Genomic DNA, 18,208 nt, shown 5'->3' on the forward strand with positions numbered 1-18,208 from the left:
TAACGCGACAGCGTAAGAGGCCCCGTGTCGCCATTAGAGCAAAGCATCCCGTATATATTTAGGTATATGTATATGCCACGCCTTGTTATATGGCATGCGGTATATGCGGGGTATATTGCCACACCATTCTATCACTGAAGTTGCTCATACCTTGTCTTACATTCTTGACAAAGTTATTCCTCGAAACTTTAAGAATGGCAGCCCACAAACAAATGTCATTAAGCAGAACACCGATAGCGCATGCCTTTTATGTTAAATCTTCTTAGACTGAAATATTAAACGAGCGAAACACTAACAGAAACCTGAAAACGATGTAAAATATTTTGGCGAGGCTGTGCACAACCTCCGGGATTGGCCCACGCAGGAGCCAGTGGAGCCCTGGAAGAGGGGCTCCACCCACAGTAACCAAGCACGATCTTTATTTCAATAAAGTTGTTTCTCTCTCTCCCCACGCAAGAGGCCGCGTTTTTACCAGAAAGTTCGCCTTCGGGCATAGCGTTCGCCGCCAGCGTTTCTCGGTAAACATTATCGGTTACATAAGCTGCAGTTGCAGGGAAGCGTGCGAGGCAGTCAGGGATCTTCGATGCTATCCCGTTGTTTTATGCACCACGCTTGTTTTAATCGCTCGAACCTGGCAAGGGGCATTTGATTTAGAGGAATACGTCATCATCACACTTTGCATTCTTTTTTCGTCACTTTTTTTTTGCGTTTGTGGTTCAACCTTCTAAACCGAGAGAGGTATACTGGGCAAGCGCCACAGTGTTCTAAATAATTTGCTAATACTTGTTCTTGCTAACTAGTTTCGCTTTTGGAACCCAACAGGCGGATGCACCATGCCCCTACGATAAAGAAGTTCGTTCCGTGCCTGCGGCAGCCTGCGATCGCTGCAGGCTGCCGCGCCCGAGCGCCGCTACAACAAACGTGCGCTGCACTTATTACAGGGCCCCGTGTCGCAGAAAATCCGGCGTCGTCGTGTATGTCGGCGTCCGTGGCTGAAAAAAATCATCCCCAACCAGCCCGACTGCGCATGCCCTGCGCGTGGCGCAAGGTGTTAGCGTAGGAAGAAATCATCCCGAACCACCCCGACCGCGCAGGCTCTCCACGTGGTTCAGGGTTTTGTTGAACAAACATTGAATTTCTCAAAGTGAAGTGCGTCAGAAAAATGGCAAAGTACGCCTTAACCCCAACCAAGAAAACATAATTCTGTTACGAGGAAACTCAAACACAAACCTCTTTTTCAGCATTTGTACCATCCCAACCTGGTGCGCTCGGGTAATTTACTTGCCCAAATCTTATCCAGATGGCGCTCGCATCCTCGGAAGCTTAGGGAGCCTACATGCAACGCCGTTTTAAAACGGCGTTGCATGTAGGCTCCCTACGGCAGCTGAAATTGGGACGTGGCCGGCGTAATGCGTTTTGGACACACGCGCGCGTCGGGGCAATAGTAAACGATTAGTAAAATACTAAAAAAAGTGCTAGGGCATTTTAATATACGGTGACTTATATTGCTCCTAGAAAAACGTCGTCCCAGCAATGCATATCTGTTTAAAAGTGAAGCCGACTTTAAGGGGATCGGTGTAAGCTTGGTCTTTGTAAGCTGGCTTTCCCACGTTCAGTGTTGCGGTGAAGCTCGCTGAAACAAAAATGCGATGCGAACGGGGCCCGATAACGCCATCGCGTTCCACTCTTAAAGGCGAAGCTTAAGCGTCCTCCAATTTTTATCATTATTTCTTTAACTGAGCAACACCATCATTCCTAACCTCATTGGTACACGAAGTCACAAAATTTTACACCGCGTCATGACTTCTAATTAACTGTGCCTTAATTAACTTCACCTTAAAGGGACACTAAAGAGAACAGGAAGTTCAGCTGGAATAAAAGAGGGACCTTCAGGAATGCGTGCAGTTTTTGTTGGGTGCAAAAATATGAGTTATTAGCGGATAAATTCCTAAACAAAGAGAAAATATCTCTTTCTCAATTTCTCTCACCCCAGATTCGGCGCTGAAGTAGGGTCGTCACGGATTTCATTGCTCTCAGCGAATCAGAGGGCGCCATGATACGTCACCGCTTGCCTAAACGGCCGAAGCGCTGGCTGCATCATAGGCTGCATGGCCGCTGCTTTTGCGTTCGCTGCGACTTTTGCTTAGGTGTTCTGTGGCCGCGATGGATACCATTTCTGACGCTGAACCATGCAACGAAGAGCTCGCCAGGGAAGCAGGACTGCATTTGAGCGACTTCAGTGAAACGGAGCGCGAAATGATCCTATGTGCTCGCGTGGTAGGTGTTTCCGCGTACGATGGCGGTGAGCCGTAGGCCGCGCCGACGGAAAGCGAAGCCTCGTTTTCGTCCACGGAAGGCGAGGTGTCCGGTCCGCTAGGCGACGATGTTCGCGACAGAACAAGCGTAGAAAGTTGTTTGCGTACTCGGTATAGTTTTTTCGTGGCTTTTTTTAAAATGACATTCTTTGCTGTTGAAGTGGCACCAGTAAGGGGATTTGATGAAAACGACATTGAGGGAACAGCTGCTCGAGAAAGGACTGGCCTCTGGGGCACGCCAAGATACTTTCCGAGGGCAGGACTATATACATAATCCGAGGGCGAGAAATGCAGAGAGCACACCATAGGATTCTCTGGCTATTTTGCCGTTTTATCATCGGCAGAGAACTGAGCCATTGCGAACGCCGGGGCTCATCGCGCGGCACCACATGAAAGGACAAGTCGGGTCAACACTGCCGCTGCCCCTGAGCAAGCGCCTTGGGCCATTTATACAGCCCTCAACACTACACACACGAGGCATTTTCTGGCTGTTTCCCGCGAAGTCAACGATTTTCGAGCCACGCAACACGCAACCAAACATTGCAACACTGTAGATTGCAACAGGCGCGCGCGATGATGCAGGGAGCAAAAACGAAACTATCACGACCGCATGTAGCGTCATCCATTTTTTCTTATTATTTATTTAATTTTGCGCTAAACTTCTACTTTCTCGCTTGAAATGGTTTAAAAAGTTGGCAAATGGTGTTGTACGTTTAAGGTGCATTTCATTTTTCGTTTTAATAACAGCGATAAATCGCTCTCGACTAATCGGAACCGGGTTTTGTTTGTGACCTCGGACGTCACGAAAGTGTAGTGCGGGAAATTCGAAGGGGTGTCAGCACCTATCCTTCAGTTTTTCGCTATTCTCTCGCTTATTATACCTCGGTTCGCAGTAAGAATGGTATTACTGTGATCGTGAAAGGATAATCTACCATTAAAGCTCAACTTCCGCTTTCTCTTTAGTGTCCCTTTAACGCCAAAGGTGGTGTGTTCGACTCCCACATAAGCTCAAGGGTTCGAGTCCCACCGAAGGTCGTTGGTTCCAGTGCCTGAAATAACTCTGTCTTAATTAAAACACGATGACGACCGTGACCCGCGCACCATCAAAACTGTTGCGAGAGCGTTTGCATATAGGTAAGACACGATGTCGGTGTAGTAAGTAAATTACTACACCGAGTCGTCATCGTGTACGATTTCGCATCGACGACACGGTTTTCGCTCAAGGACGTTGGAGGTCGACTGAACGATGAGACATATAAGGCTTTCGCCCTTATATGTGTCAGTGCTGCTTTAACGAATAAAACACATATTCCGCTGATTCCAGGTGCACGAGCTGGCCGTCTTCCTGCACGAGGAGGCGCCAACCGGCCGCGCGCTGAACCTGGTGCGGTACCTGCTGTTCGAGCGTCTCCTGCCACTGTCCACCTCGCGCCTGGATGAGGCGCTCGACCTGGACGGCCGCAGCGCGTTGAAGCTTCGCATTCGCGCCTGCAAGGAGGCCGTGCGCCGCGTCGAGCCGCAGACGTGGCAGTTCCTCACTTTGCAGGTCAGCTCGTAGGACGCGATGCCTGGAAAAGCTACGGGATGCTCGGAGTGGTTGTCTGAGACGCAGAGTTTTCATAATGATGACTAGATGGGAGCTCTGGCGCTAGTAGTATACTGAAGGTGCGAGCGGAAAAAAAATGTTAGTACGAAAATAATGAGTAGGACATAGATTAGCCAGTAAACTTAATTAAACTGAGAGCGAGAAAGTCAAACTTGGACACAATAGAATATATGTGGGATCAAACGCGGCGCCGACTTCCAGCTGGTTCATTCTCGTCGAAACAGGCGCTTTTTAACGATTGACCGAGAACTGCAACAAAACACGTGTAACGATAAAATTAAAAAAATTGCTAAAACAATACCAAAAATAAATATAAAAAACGGAAGCAATGTGAACGAAATTTATACGAAAGGGCCAAAAACGTCAAAACAGCAAAGCCAACATGACACGCATGCTATGTCATAGAGGTTCCACGCTCCAAGTTTAGCAACGTCAAATCCTTCTCAGAGAAGTAGAAGGTGCCCTGACGCATTTGATGTCGCAACGTGTCATCTCGGATGATTGCATGATTTCCCTCGTTCTATTGATACTCTTGCTTACAGCAGCGTACTACCGACATTTGGGTGTACACACAAACACTGTTTGGCATCGCGCGGCCAAATACATACCCTTCCCGGCTACGTTTCACATTGTCCAACGAGCTAGCCCCCAAACGTGCACCATGCCTATGACTTGGTCCTGCTGGCTTAAAGCAGCATTGCGACTTAATTTGTTGTTGATCATTTTCAACAAAGTGTTAATTGACTTGTGAACGGGAAGAATTCGATGTCACGCTCGTAGAAATTTAGTTCCTTCATTCTTTTCTAAAATTATGTTTTTTTTTGAAGTTTGGATAGACAAAGCGTAATTACCACCGCCACAAGAGCGCCTGAAGATTGAACAAATATGTGCACCACCTGTCATTCTCATGCCGAATGATTGCACCGCGAGAGTTCCCTCGAGTAGTTTTTTGTCGGAAAACTGATCTGAGATCTTCTTTTCAGGTGTAGATATTGCTATGATTCTTTCTGCTGAAGAAAATCTCAGAAGTATATATTTCAAAGGAAGTGTTTGCTGGTGCACTATGCTACGATATTCCCATCCTGCTAAAATTACAACCAACCAACCAACGGAAAGACCGGCTAATCAATGAACGGAACGACTAACCATGAGAAACAGCGCCAGTAATAGCTCCCGTGCATGCCCAATTCACGACCCATTCACGACCACGGTGTCACGTTGACCTAGTTTGTGTTGATGCGTTTTCCGCTAATGTGCTGGGACTATGCTTTAATTAGTTCAGATACAAATATGAAGTTCGGTCTCTTCGCACATTCCCGTCGCCCACACGTAACGTGAATACATAATTACAAGTTAAACCACTGATAGAAGCCTAAACTTCGAATGAACTCGTGCACAGTAATTGTCAGTGGATATCGGTGCCTCGCACTGGTATAGATCACTCAAATCATGCCGTAGATGTGTGCTCATTATGATACTTTTCACCCAGCTCAACTTGATGGCGTTTTTCAATAGATATTGTGAAGCAGAATAATCTCCTGTGAGTTTGTTACTGTATAACATAATATTTTTGGATAAATAAATAAACAAATGAATAAATAAATATATATGAGATTCCCGGATCACCGTTGCATGGAGGGAAATGCAAAAACGCCCGTGTGCTTGCGTTTTAGTGCACGTTAAAGAACCCCAGGTGGTCAGAATTAATCCGGAGCCGTACACTACGGCCTGCCTCATAATCATAACTGGTTTTGGCACGTAAAGCCCCAGACAGAAGAAGAAGAACATCACCGTTGTATTTAAGGAAGCTGAAATAACTGGAGGACGCTTAAGCTTCGTCTTTAAGAGTAGAACGCGATAGCGTTATCGGGACCCGTTCGCATCGCATCGTTCGCATACGGCAAGTCGGTTTTATTCACTGCAACACCGAACGTGGGAAAACCAGCTTACAAAGAGCAAGCTTACACCGATCCCCTTAAAGTCGGCTTCACTTTTAAACTGAAATGCATTGCTAGAAAGACGTTTTTCCAGGGGCAATATAAGTGGTCTTATTATAATATGTGAAGACCCTAGCACCTTTTTTTATTATTTTATTAATTGTTTGCTATTGGTAGAAATGCTGGAAAAGGGGTTTGTGTTTGAGTTTCCACGTAGCAGAATTAGGTTTTCGCGTACATTCAAATTACAATCCGACGCCGATTGGTAAACAATCCGACGGCGAATGCGACGCCGAATGGTAAAGTGGTACATTACCATTTTTCTAATGAATTTCACTGTGAGAAATTCAATTTTTGTTCACCAAAACGTTGCACCACGTGGAGGGCCTGCGCGGTTGATGTGGTTTAATGATTTTCTCCACCACCCGCGATCGCACGCCGGTTGCCGACGACGGATTTTCTGCGACACGGGGCCCTAAACGCAATCGCGTTAAAATACGCCAGTGAAAGTTATATTTTTGATCGACAGATGTGATCCTAAATCACACATACTTGCCTTGCCAAATTTTTTTGAAACGTGTCGCTGAAGTGAGAAAGGAAAGGTGGCCAAAAAGTAACTGTCAAATAAACTTTGAAAAATGTAGGTGTTTGGGACAACTATAACAAAATAACGAGACACACATCATTTACCTAGACGCTTCATGTTTGTCTAATGTCCGTGCGGCCGGTAACGGTTAAATAGTCAATTTACTACCAGGGTCTAGGAGACCTTTAGTTTGCAATTATATTTACATATCGGAAGACGACAGCTTAAGTTCTGCGTTAATTTTCAGATTCTAAGGTTAAAGATATACAGCTAGATTCAAAAGAACACAATTAAATCCTGGTATTCCTAGCATGAAAAGCCACTCAGTTTACATTATTTCTGAAGATTTTCTGGTTCTCGACGTTCATGATATGAGAACTAAATTATGCGGAATGAACTTGGCCACACTTGGCCACACGGCAATAACAATTACCCGAGCTTTGCACATGTCAAATACTACGCTTTCGCTCATGATCTACCCGAAAGCTGCCGTTAAGTATTGACTGGTCCGAAAGCCGTGAGAATCGGAAGCGATTTGTTCAAATTTACGTGAACGAGTTGAGGTACTCCGATACCATGACGTCTTCATACAAAACCAATCTGTCTTATTGAGCTGCTCTATATTATGTCGGCCTTAATGTTGTTACGTGTAGTTGATGCCCTTGGCTATTTATAATTTATTTACACGGAAGCCAACGGAGGCCAAGATGGCAACATTATATCAAGCGGGAACACGTTGTCTTCTTCCTCTTCAGTGCAGCCACACTGTGACGGCTGTTCCGTATCATCTCCCCCGGCAGTAGAAGCACCGTCCCGGTGCTTAAGCTACACATCCGCGGTGAAAGATGTGTGATACTACTTTAGTCTCGCTGAGGGGTCTGCAGGCTGAGCGACGCGTCGCCTCTGTACTACGTAAAGATGAGCTTGTGGTTTCGCCTCGCAGGAGATTCTCACCAAACGACGCGAGTCCCAGTCCGCACGCATCGTGTCGGCGGTGCTGAACGCAACGATGGCCGAGTACGCCCGGTGGCAGGACAACGTGACGCTGGAGCGCACCCGCGCGCGGCTGCAGCTGCTGCGCGCCGAGAGAACATCGACACCGCTGCTGTCGGTGGCCGACGCGAACCGTCGGTACCGTCACGTGGCCGCTGTGAACTACGACACCGTGTTCCTGCACTGGTTCATCACCTCGCTGTCCAAGGGCGCCGAGCTCGCGAAAGCCGCCGATATCAAGGCGCTCCGAGATGCGGACGATCTGCGTCAGGTGCAGTATAGAACTGAAAGCTCGATCGGCGAGACCTGCCGTGGCTAGGATTTTGCGCTGCGGAGCCCGAGGTCGCGGGTTCGTTTTACGGCCGCGGCGGCCGCATCGCGGCGGGGACGAAATGCAAAAACGTTCGTGTGCCATGCTCTACAGGTTCACGTCAAGGAACAGCAGGTGGTCGAAATTAATCCGGAGCTCCTCTATTATACGGCGTTTTTCATAACCCACTCTGTAGTTCCGGGACGTTGAACTGCACAATAGAAAAGTTTGGAGTGTTGAAATTTGGTTATTGTTGTTTAGCAAGGCGACAGATGCCAACGAAGAATAAAAATACCACACGGCCAATTTATACCAGGGGAAAATTCACGCAAATATTTGCAACGATATTTAGGAAATTATTCTGTGGAGAGGCTGCCAACAAAAGGCGACCAAGCACCACAATCATATTTAAACAAAATAGCGGACTACAAGCACATTCTCGGCATTGAACACTTGAGTGAGACGATGTGCTGGTCTTGAAATTGTAGTTCTGTTTGTGGAGGCGTGTATTCAAACAAGGACCTGTCAGTCCAAGATATAATGAAGCAAATACATGCACCATAATGAAACACAAATGTCTACTGGTTCCTTACATGGAACGTACCTGATATAATATTTGATCATGCACTGGCTTCTCACGCAATCCTTTGCCGCGTCATAGTTTCATTGAAATGCTGTGCACACTTGTCGAAGGCTTACTGCAGTGCTGAAACTAACTCTGATGCTATTGAATTTATTTAGGGCACCATATTCTGTAGCTATATTCTTTAGCCCGTAAGAGAGCTGCTGTACCCAGGTCGTCTGGCGTAATCCTTTGCTCTCCGGCTGTCGTGCTCTTTATACTCAATAAAAGGTATCACATATGTATGTTAGCCCTGTATACGTCTGTCTGTCTAGTATATATACGAGTACTATACGAAAAACTTGACTGTCAATAAGGACAGAATAAATGTAACATTGCCTTTTATCGCGCAACACGTGACTTACATGACACTTTGCAGGAGATTTACGTACAAGAATAGTGTTCTCGACTCCGTGCCATATTTTAATTAATAGCGAATAACCGCTGGATTTTTCTTTTAACAGAAGTCCGTTTTGATAGTAAATACGGATGAGCCAAGCGCGAAATGAAGCCGTACCACGCTTAGCCTGACCCAACGTTGTCCTAAGTCTAACCAACAACTGGGGCTACCATGGAAAGCGTTCGAGCGATGGGCAGACCGCCTTTCTCGCTGCGCAGTTGGACGTCCTCCGACACTCCAAAGTGCACGTGGACCCGCTGGACCCGGTGGTCCGCGTGTCTCCCGGCTTTATGTTCGCCCCCTTCATGGTGGACGACGACGCGCCACCAGACGGTGTGAACACGGGTGCCCTTGGCGCCACGGTGGGCTCACTGGTGGCCGAATTCTTGGACCCCGCGCGTGGACCGCTGGACGGCGTGAGCAGGACAAGGCCCATGTACGAAGCGGCGACTGCCGCCAAGTACCGCAAGGCGCTTGACTGCCTCCGGTCCAGGCGCTCCAGACACGGGCCGACGATCGCCGACGAAGCAGAGGCATCACAGGTACTCGTGCATTGAGCGTCTTGTCAATCTGCAGATGTATAGAGAGGCCTATCATCTACTCCGGCGACCATTTCTTTTTTTTTGCTGGGAGCCAAAGATACACGAAGTTGTGATGTGAAGTTGTGAAGTCTTACAAGGAATCTGTCGTGTCTGACGGAAGGACAGTGCAACGGTGGAGCAAAAACAATACGGCTTTATTTAGCCATCAACTTAAGAGCAACGGGCGAACTGCCCGGTTCAATGTTACAGGAATGAAAGCGCGCGCCAGCTTGAATGCCGGCGCTTTTAAGGTGGCGGTCCCACTCCGGCGGCACGAACTTTATTAGTTTTCCTAATAACGGGGCCGAAATTAAGCAATATTTAGAATTCTGGTTTTATTTTTGCCCATTTGTGCGGGAAGGTAATAAAGCTACGAAGCTGCGCTTTAAAACTAGTAAAGGTACATCAATGAAATTTTGCGTCATAAATGGAAATTCTTTGAACTATCTAAAATTGAGCTTCCTTGAGCGTGTAGTTGCCGGGCTGTTTACAACAGAAGATTGCGAAATTTGGCAATTTTCAAAAGCAAATTATCCCAAAAGTAAAAATTCAAAATTGTTTTGCTACGTCTAGGAACTAGATAAATATGTCCTAAAGGTACAGGGCAAGCCGCAATGCAGTAAGTGCGGTAGTTTATTCTAAATATGGTCACAACTGAGACACAGTTCGCAAAAACCATCTATCTCAAGCTTGTTCTTGAACATTTATTTCTAAATCACATTAATCAATTTCCTTATATTATATATAGTTGGAATCTACAAGAATTAAGCTTTTTATGGTATATACCACAACTTTATATCCTAAGTAGAAGAGCCGCCACGATTAGTCCAAAAGTACTGAAAACGGGGGGCTCGTGCCGCCGGAGTGGGACCACAACCTTGAGATCAATTTTAGAAAATTACTGTCCGCCAGCGAGGGCTGCAAACAGCTCGTCGGGCTTGGGTAACGGGTAATGTTCTACGTCAAGTATGGGGTTCAGTGTCAGCTTGTAATCACCGCATACTCTTATTGACCCGTCCCGCTTCAAAATTGGCACCACCCGAGTAGCGTACTCGCTACTCGTTACTGGTGTCGAGATGCCCATCTGTTCTTGTCTAGACAACTCTTGCTCAACCGTACTTTTTAGGGAAAACGGAACGCTTCGAGCTTTGTAAAATTTTGGCGTCTTGCCATCTTTGAAATCAAGAGTGGCCTTCTCACCTCGGATGGTGCCTAGCTCGTCGTTGAAGAGGTCCTTATGGCGGTCAAGCAAGGATTGTAGCTCGGGAAGTCGTTGAGCGCTTAGTGATCTCTCACACTGAAGCTGTTGCAGGCCGCGAACTTGACTCCAATCGACAGGCACTTGCTTAAGCCAGTTGCGCCCGAACAGCGCTGGACCGCTCTGGGGAAACACGTACAGCGGCAAGCGCTGGCACTGATCGTTGTGCTCAACTCTAAGAAAGCAAACACCGCATGGCTTCACAGGTTCGCTGGTATAAGTCCTGAGCGTCAACTTAGTTTCCTTCAGAGGTACTGTCGGAAAAAGTGAACGGAACTGACCCAGAGACATTACCGAAACGGCGGTTCCCGTATAAAGTTCCATTTGCAAGGTAACACCCTCGACAATTAAGCTGAGCATGATGGGGTCTCCTGTCTCTACCTCTTTCGTTGCAACGCTTCGCAAGGGTGATTCTGACGGTTGTAAGACTCGAACGTTCTGTACTGTTCGCTTTCGCTTCGGCTGCAATTTTTCTTGCCGCCTTAGGCAGGCTTTCTGTGGCTTTCTTGTGGCAGAAAAAACAAGTCGCATTGACGTGCGGACACGCATTGGCAGTGTGAGTTGAGTTACAGCGAAAGCATTTCGTTGTTCCCCTGGTAGGTAACTGATGCACCCCGAACTCACTTTCAGGCTTCGAATGAGCAGCTGTTGCGTTAGTGAGTGCAGCTTCCAAAGCTGTTGCGCGGTCAACTGCTCGTTGAAACGTTAGGCTCTTGTCTTCCGAAAACAAGTGTCTTTGAATGTCGACTCTGAGCAAACCGCATACAAATCTGTCTCGAAGCGACTCGTCAAGAAATGTACCAAACTCGCATGTTTGCGCCAATGCCCGTAACTCCGCCACGCACTGTGGTATCGTTTCATGTTCCTTCTGCCCTCTGCGATGAAACTTCGCTCGCTCCCCTATGACTGACTGTTCAGGGGCCAAATGTTTGCGAAGCAGCTCGCACAAGCTGTCCAGGGACTTCGAGGACGGCTTATCTGGAGCGGCGAGCGACTTGAGGAGCCAATATGTCTGTGGGCCCAATATGCTGAAGAACGCGTCTACCTTCCGCTCCCCCGGGACATTATTGGCTCGAAGGTACGGGCGCACGCGCTCTTCGTAGCTAGTCCAATCGCTCGTAGAATTGTCGAAATGTTCTACTTGCCCCAGCTGGAGACTTGTGGTCGCCTTCGCCATACTGTCCCAACCGGCTGCTTCTCGGTTGTCCGTGCGTAATCAGTCAGCAGGTGAATTCCGTTGGTGTCAGGCAGGAGCTTGTTCCTTGCTGGCAGCATCCCACCCTCGTCGCCAGTCTATGTCGTGTTTGACGGAAGGACAGTGCAACGGTGGAGCGAAAACAATACGGCTTTATTTAGCCATCAACTTAACAGCAACGGGCGAACTGCCCGGTTCAATGTTACAGGAATGAAAGCGCGCGCCAGCTTGAATGCCGGCGCTTTTAAGCACAACCAAAGAGTGATAACGCTGCGACGCCACCACAGCGCATGCCTAGCTGTGACGCCTTATCGCCTAGGCGTGCGACATATCAGAATCTTTCTCATTGCGGGCATATACAGGGTGTCGCAACTATCATGCATCAATATTAAAAAATATACAAATGCCACGTAGCTTGTCCAGCTACGTGGCATTGAATTGGCTTTGAATCGAATAACTGGGCCGCGATTTTGTAGCGATGTCTTATGACTTATTTTGGAACAGTCTTATCATCCACCGCTCACGGCCGGCTGATCCCGTTGATAACGCGAGCGGACCGTCGCTCTGACCACTGACAAAGCGCGATAAGCGCGAAAAGGCATTATTACTTTACAGTCATCGCTACAAAATACCGGCCCTGGACTAGACAACGCCGGCCAGTCGCGTGGCAAAATTTGCGCGCGGCTAGCCGCTTGAGGCACTTTTCGTGTAGTCGCGGGATTCTTTCACGCTCGGAAAAAACACTTTTATGAAGCACGTATTGAGCTACGGAAAGCTGCATCGGGGAGTTTTTCATGATGCTCTACAATTTTCTCATTGACACTTTTTATCTAATTATTCTAATCATCTAATTAATCATCTAATAAACAAATAATAAATTAATAATTAATTAATCAATCATCTAATTGAAGAGTTGATTGGTTAATTAAGACTTATTAGGCGGAATGCAAAACTAGTCTGAGTATATCCAAGTGACGGCAAACATTACCTCGGTTTTGTCCAGCTATGTGGTATTTGCATATTTTTAAATCTTGGCGCATGATAGTTGGGACACCCTGCATATAATTACATGGAAACCACGAAATCGCCTCGTCAGTATCTACTGTACAGAATTTAGGGAGATCTGGTGCATTAAAAAATTGAAGTAATATTTAGAGAATAGTTTTTTTTTTTTACTCAGGCCATAAAAAGGTTTTCATTGAGGCACAAAAGACGGAAGCACAACACGAAGAAAAACATGGACGCTGTGTTGCGTCTTAAGGTGCATTCACACGACCGGACGGAGGAGGAATTTTCGCAGCGGATAGCGTATCACGTGACACGCGCGTCATCAAAACGTGCCGCCCTCGCCTAGTCCGGCCTCCGCCGCTCGCGGTCCGGATTCAAAATGTTCGCTGGTATTTCCATCCGTCCGTTTGGCGGTCGTCTGACGTCAATTTAGCGTAGTCAGCGTCAAATCTGTCAACATTAGACAGATTGGCGTGGCTACGAAGGCGTGTTGTCGGCTTGAAGCCACGTGTGTTGTTGTGCAGCAGTGACCGCACATTCTCTTGCTGTGGTGCAGCGAGAAAGGCGAGTCATGGTTGCGCGCGCATTTCTATTTATTCAGACCGCGCAGCCTGCGTGACCTCAACATGAGTGAGGTGCTCAAGAAAACGCTGTGACGAGGCAACCGTCACTTTTTTTGGCTGTTGTTGAGGGATGCACAGCGCTATGCAATATAGAGCACGCCGAGTATGCAAACGCGCAGCTGCTAATAAGCGTTGGAGTCGAGAGTAAGCACGCGGATTCCGCAAACGGCGCTCCGGCTGTGGGAATGCGACGTGACTCGGCTGCGCCGGATTCAAGTGATCACGTGACTGTTTGGCCCACGGAGCAGGCGGGATTTTGCCCTCGCGTGTGTATCCACCTTTACGCACAGGCGTTCATCCTTTGTGCGCTGTTATTGGGGTTTCCAAAATGTATACCAGCTCGCCCGGGTATGGATTATTCTAAACAAATATTGTCGAAAATAAAGAGATCAATCACAAACTTAAAAATGAACCTTGCAACTGTGTCAATGAGCAACAGGAACTAATATCGCAATTTTGTAAACTTCATTTTTTGAGGCATCGAAATCGGAATCCCGCCAATGATTTGTAAATGGAAAAATCGCAAAACTCGCGCAAGCCATGTAGCGGGTTTCACATGAGCTTTAGACTAATATATCATATGTTATTGCCTTATTCGATCTAACAAGATTAGTTCGGGGAATTGTGGTATCTTTTGATTCAAAATTACGGATGTCTAATGGTATCTACGACTGGTCGCCTCGGAGCGCTCTCGCGAGCGGCGTTGCCTTCGGCTGGTTGAAAGAAGGTGCGCGCCTTACGTTCGGCTGGTTCTTTTCGATCGCCCTCCTCCCACGTCGAGCGCTCTGAGGCGCTCCGAGCCCTGTCGTCGGAGCAGTCGCCGAGACCGAGAGCGTTTCCGGTCTCGCGTTTCCGGTATCAAACACAGCGTCGCGACGTGCCGCGCGAAGTTTTTGCGTCGTTTGGACCGCGTTGTTTCGTGCAAAAATGTCAAGACAGTTTGAGCGTTGCGCTGATGCCCTCACCTTTGCTGGGTTACGTGGAATCAAGCAGCGACAGCTCCGAGAGTGACGACGACTTCAACCGTACTTGTGAGCAGAAATTTGCCCAGCTGTTCGACATGCCTAACAGAATACCGAAGGCTACAGGCTACGCGAAGAACGTTGTGCGGATGTACTCCGAGAAAGAGGTAGGACGTTACAGCGAAATACCGTGTTTCATGTACATTGAATGTGCTTTCTTCGTCAGTTTCGCAGGAACTTTCGCCTTCCTAGGAAATCCTGCTAGGCCTTAATTGAGCGTTTCTCCCAGTGCAGCTTCTTCCCATCGAACCAACTGCACGGTGGCTGACCAGGCAAAACGGCCGAGGAGCTTTCCTTCCTTTGGTAAGGAAACCGTTCAGCCTTTACTCTGCTTCAAGCGTGGTCTTAGATGCGGAATGAAACGTGAATTGAAGAAAAAAATGCGCATTGACTTAACTGCACGGTGCGTCACCGCTGTGTAGCGGCGCGTAGAGCGTAATGTAATAAGAAAATGTGAGCGTGTGGCAGTGAATGAAGCAAATATCGAAACAGTGTAGGACGCTTTAAGGGCGATATGTCTGTATTTCGTGCTCTAATGATACACGCCGTGTGTGACGCGTTTCTGTCAACGTTCAACGAGCACTGCCGATGTTCAGGAAATGAAAAACGCGCGTGCTCTAGCCGGATGATATCCCTTTATGCATGACGCCCCCGTGAAAGAATTATTGCTACCTTCCTTGCGTATTTAACTCAAATATGACCATGATTATGTGTTAGGTACGCCAAAGTTTGAAAGTGCTCATGCGATGTGAAGAGCTGACGAACGCACTGCGATGAAGGTACATCACGGTAAACCTTGTAGCATTTCGTTATGCAGTAGTGCAGTTTGCTGCTCACGACCTGCTCATTTCTTTCATGTACCCAGGTATGCGGCCAACAAGGCTTCCATGAGGGAGGTGTCCGTTCTTTTTGACACAGCTGAATCAACACAACTGGTTATTATAAATAGGGTTCTCGACTTCATGTGCAGCATTGCACCAGAGGAGATCTACTTTTCAAGCAACAAGGAAGCTATTGCAAGAGAATTTGAAAAGGTAAGTTTACTTTTTTGGTGCATGCATTAGAAACAAACGTAAGAGATGATGGATCCCATTGTACACATACTGAGCACTTGCATCAAGATCATATGAAACCAAGAACGTGTTGAGGCCAATATGGCTGGTTGAAATGAGCGGTACAGGTACTAGTTGCGGATTTCATCATTTTCCCAGGGTCGTTGCTTTTGGCTCGCATATTTGTGAGTAATATTATGTGTTACCATTCAATTAATGTAATTAATTGGAAAGCAGAAAAACATTGTCTGTTTAATACACATTTTATGTTGCTTTTGTCATTCACTGTTCTTTCATGTTTTGTATGTGACTAGCACTTGCAATGGTCTGCATGCATTACTGAGCAGATGTGGGTACTTCATGGTAAACATACCTTTCCTCAGGTTGCTGGATTTCCCAACGTGCTTGGGTGTATTGACGGAACATACATTCCAATCAGGTGCCCGAACAACAAACTCAGATCAACGTACACAAACAGACATGACCAAGTTTCAATCACCATGCAAGGCATATGCGACAGCAATGGGAGATTTGAAGACGTTTTTACAGCACCCCCAGCAAAACCCACGATGCCAGAGTCCTTAGGCTGTCAACAGTGAACGAGAATCTGCCGACAATCTGCCAAATCAACCAGTACCACATTCTTGGAGATGCTGCCTATCCAATACGGGAACACCTTCTTACACCATACAAAGATTTGGGTGCCATGACAGATGCGCAGATTGTGTACAACCACCGTCACTCTTCGACGCGTGTCGTGATCGAGAACGCATTCGGCCGCCTCAAACAGAGGTTCCGCCAACTGCGGTACATTGAATTTCAAACTGTGGACAAGATAACGCAATTCATCATTGCTTGCTGTACACTGCAGAATATTTGCCTTGACGTTGGGGATTTAAATGTTGACGACATCCTAACTGATGATAACAGGAGATCGCGAGGACAGACAACAAGAGATCGCTCAGCATCGCATTCTCTGAGAGGAAGAATGCAAGGAAGCAAGCCAGTCCATACCGACACAGAGAGAGTCAGCCCTGCGGCGCCTTGGTGAACTGAAGCAGAGCAACCTGGCACAGCATTTATAAGTTTGCTCATTCTGTCATGATGGTGTAAGAAAAGTGTACAAGTAGCATTTCTCTTATTTATAAACAAGGCATAAGACACAGTGCTTTTAAAGTTTTGTTGACGCAAGCAGTTGTTGCGTTTATGGTTCTGAAATAAACTGCATGCCCTTCTTGCAATGAAAAAAAAAACCCTACTCGCGTAAAAAATGTCCAGCTGCTTTGGAGTTTAAATAAATATGCAATTATGTTGTAAACATTGTTTACGGTGTGCCTCGCTGTGTGCTCATTCTCCTTTCCTTGTCGATCTTCCGCAGCGCGTCCATGTAATCTGCATGTGCTTGGAGGATTTCTTGATGTCGCTGTGCACGTGCTTCCTCGCGCTTTCTTTCTCTTTCTTCTTTTCGAGCTTCGCGCTGTTCGTTCATTTTGTGCATCTCATCAAAAAACATCTTCATATGCTTCATACGGTCAGTACTTGGCCGTTGATTTCTTGGGCGTGCACCTTTGGGTGTAGTACCATCACAATGAAGCCTGCAATTTTCCACTTGCTCTGGAAGTGCTGTGTTGATGAAGCCCTGGCTATTGTCATCTAGGTTTGATGATACTGATGACACGAGGTTTGGGTCCTCCGCAGTGGCATGTGCAGCAGAAGGTACCCTCTTGTATGTCACTTTGTTTACTCCCCGAAGAACCTCTGGTTCTAGGCTGTCATCTATAGCTCTAATCGCTGCAAACTCTTCCTCAAACACCACATTGCAGCGTGAATGGCCAGACGTGTGATTGTTGCGATCTTCATTGCGTTTGCGTTTCGCAATGGTTTTAAAACGAGTCTCGCACTGAATACCAGTTCGCACAACATTGAGTAAAGCAAACATATCACGCCAATTTGCTCAAACATTTCCCTCTTGCATTTAAACTTCTTCATTGGCCCCACAGATGGCGCATACTTGGCATAATAATCAAGAAGCAGCTTTGTCTCTCCATCACTCCAGGTAGCTGTAAATAAGATGGGAAACGTTTCAGATAAAGTGACAGGCAACTGCGAGTCACAGTTGTTAAGGTACCATTGTATAAAACAAGGTTTGTTGCACAAAAAGCCAAATGTACAGTAAACTTTGTTAAATGAACTGAAGAGGTGTAGGGCACTGCTACAATATTCTGTGAGGTGCACCTCCAGACTGCCTTGAAAAGAGAAAAGTTACCAAAGACACCATTACATAATGCTGCTCTCAATGAATACGAACAGCGCCGTCACTGTTGCGTTACCTCTTTGAACAAGGATACATTGGAGGCGTTAAGCATTGCGGTGGTAATGGAACGAATACAAAGTAACATTAAAGAGCAACACTTTAGGCTAAAGTGATGATGAATGTAGTGTTTTGTGGCGCAAGGGCCACGTATGGTCAGTCTTTAGACTTGAGACTAAAGTGTTGTCTGCTAGAGTATGTGCGTTGCTTGATAGATGAAGAATGCAGTGTAAAACTTTCCTAAAGGAATTATGTATCTGGAGATGGTGTCAGCATGTGAGGGTGACTAGACTGCATTCAAAGCGTTTTAACACATTACAGCAGTTTTTAAAAGTAAGTGTTCTGAAGACTAACTCAGGTTTCAACAGCGCCAATTAAACAAGGACGCG

General features: G+C 46.8%; 1 protein-coding gene across 1 annotated transcript in view; it reads left to right on the forward strand.

Moving 5' to 3' along the window:
- The window catches only part of LOC125943929 (uncharacterized), a 33,717-nt gene that overhangs the window by 11,242 nt on the left and 4,267 nt on the right, over window positions 1-18,208 (forward strand). The window contains exons 3-5 of the mRNA XM_049663505.1: window positions 3,640-3,861; window positions 7,388-7,708; window positions 8,988-9,311. Of these exons, the coding sequence (XP_049519462.1) occupies window positions 3,640-3,861; window positions 7,388-7,708; window positions 8,988-9,311 (867 nt within the window). The remainder of the gene's footprint in view (window positions 1-3,639; window positions 3,862-7,387; window positions 7,709-8,987; window positions 9,312-18,208) is intronic.

The sequence above is a fragment of the Dermacentor silvarum genome, chromosome 3 (assembly GCF_013339745.2).
Source record: "Dermacentor silvarum isolate Dsil-2018 chromosome 3, BIME_Dsil_1.4, whole genome shotgun sequence".
In the NCBI taxonomy this organism is placed as follows: Eukaryota; Metazoa; Arthropoda; class Arachnida; order Ixodida; family Ixodidae; genus Dermacentor; species Dermacentor silvarum.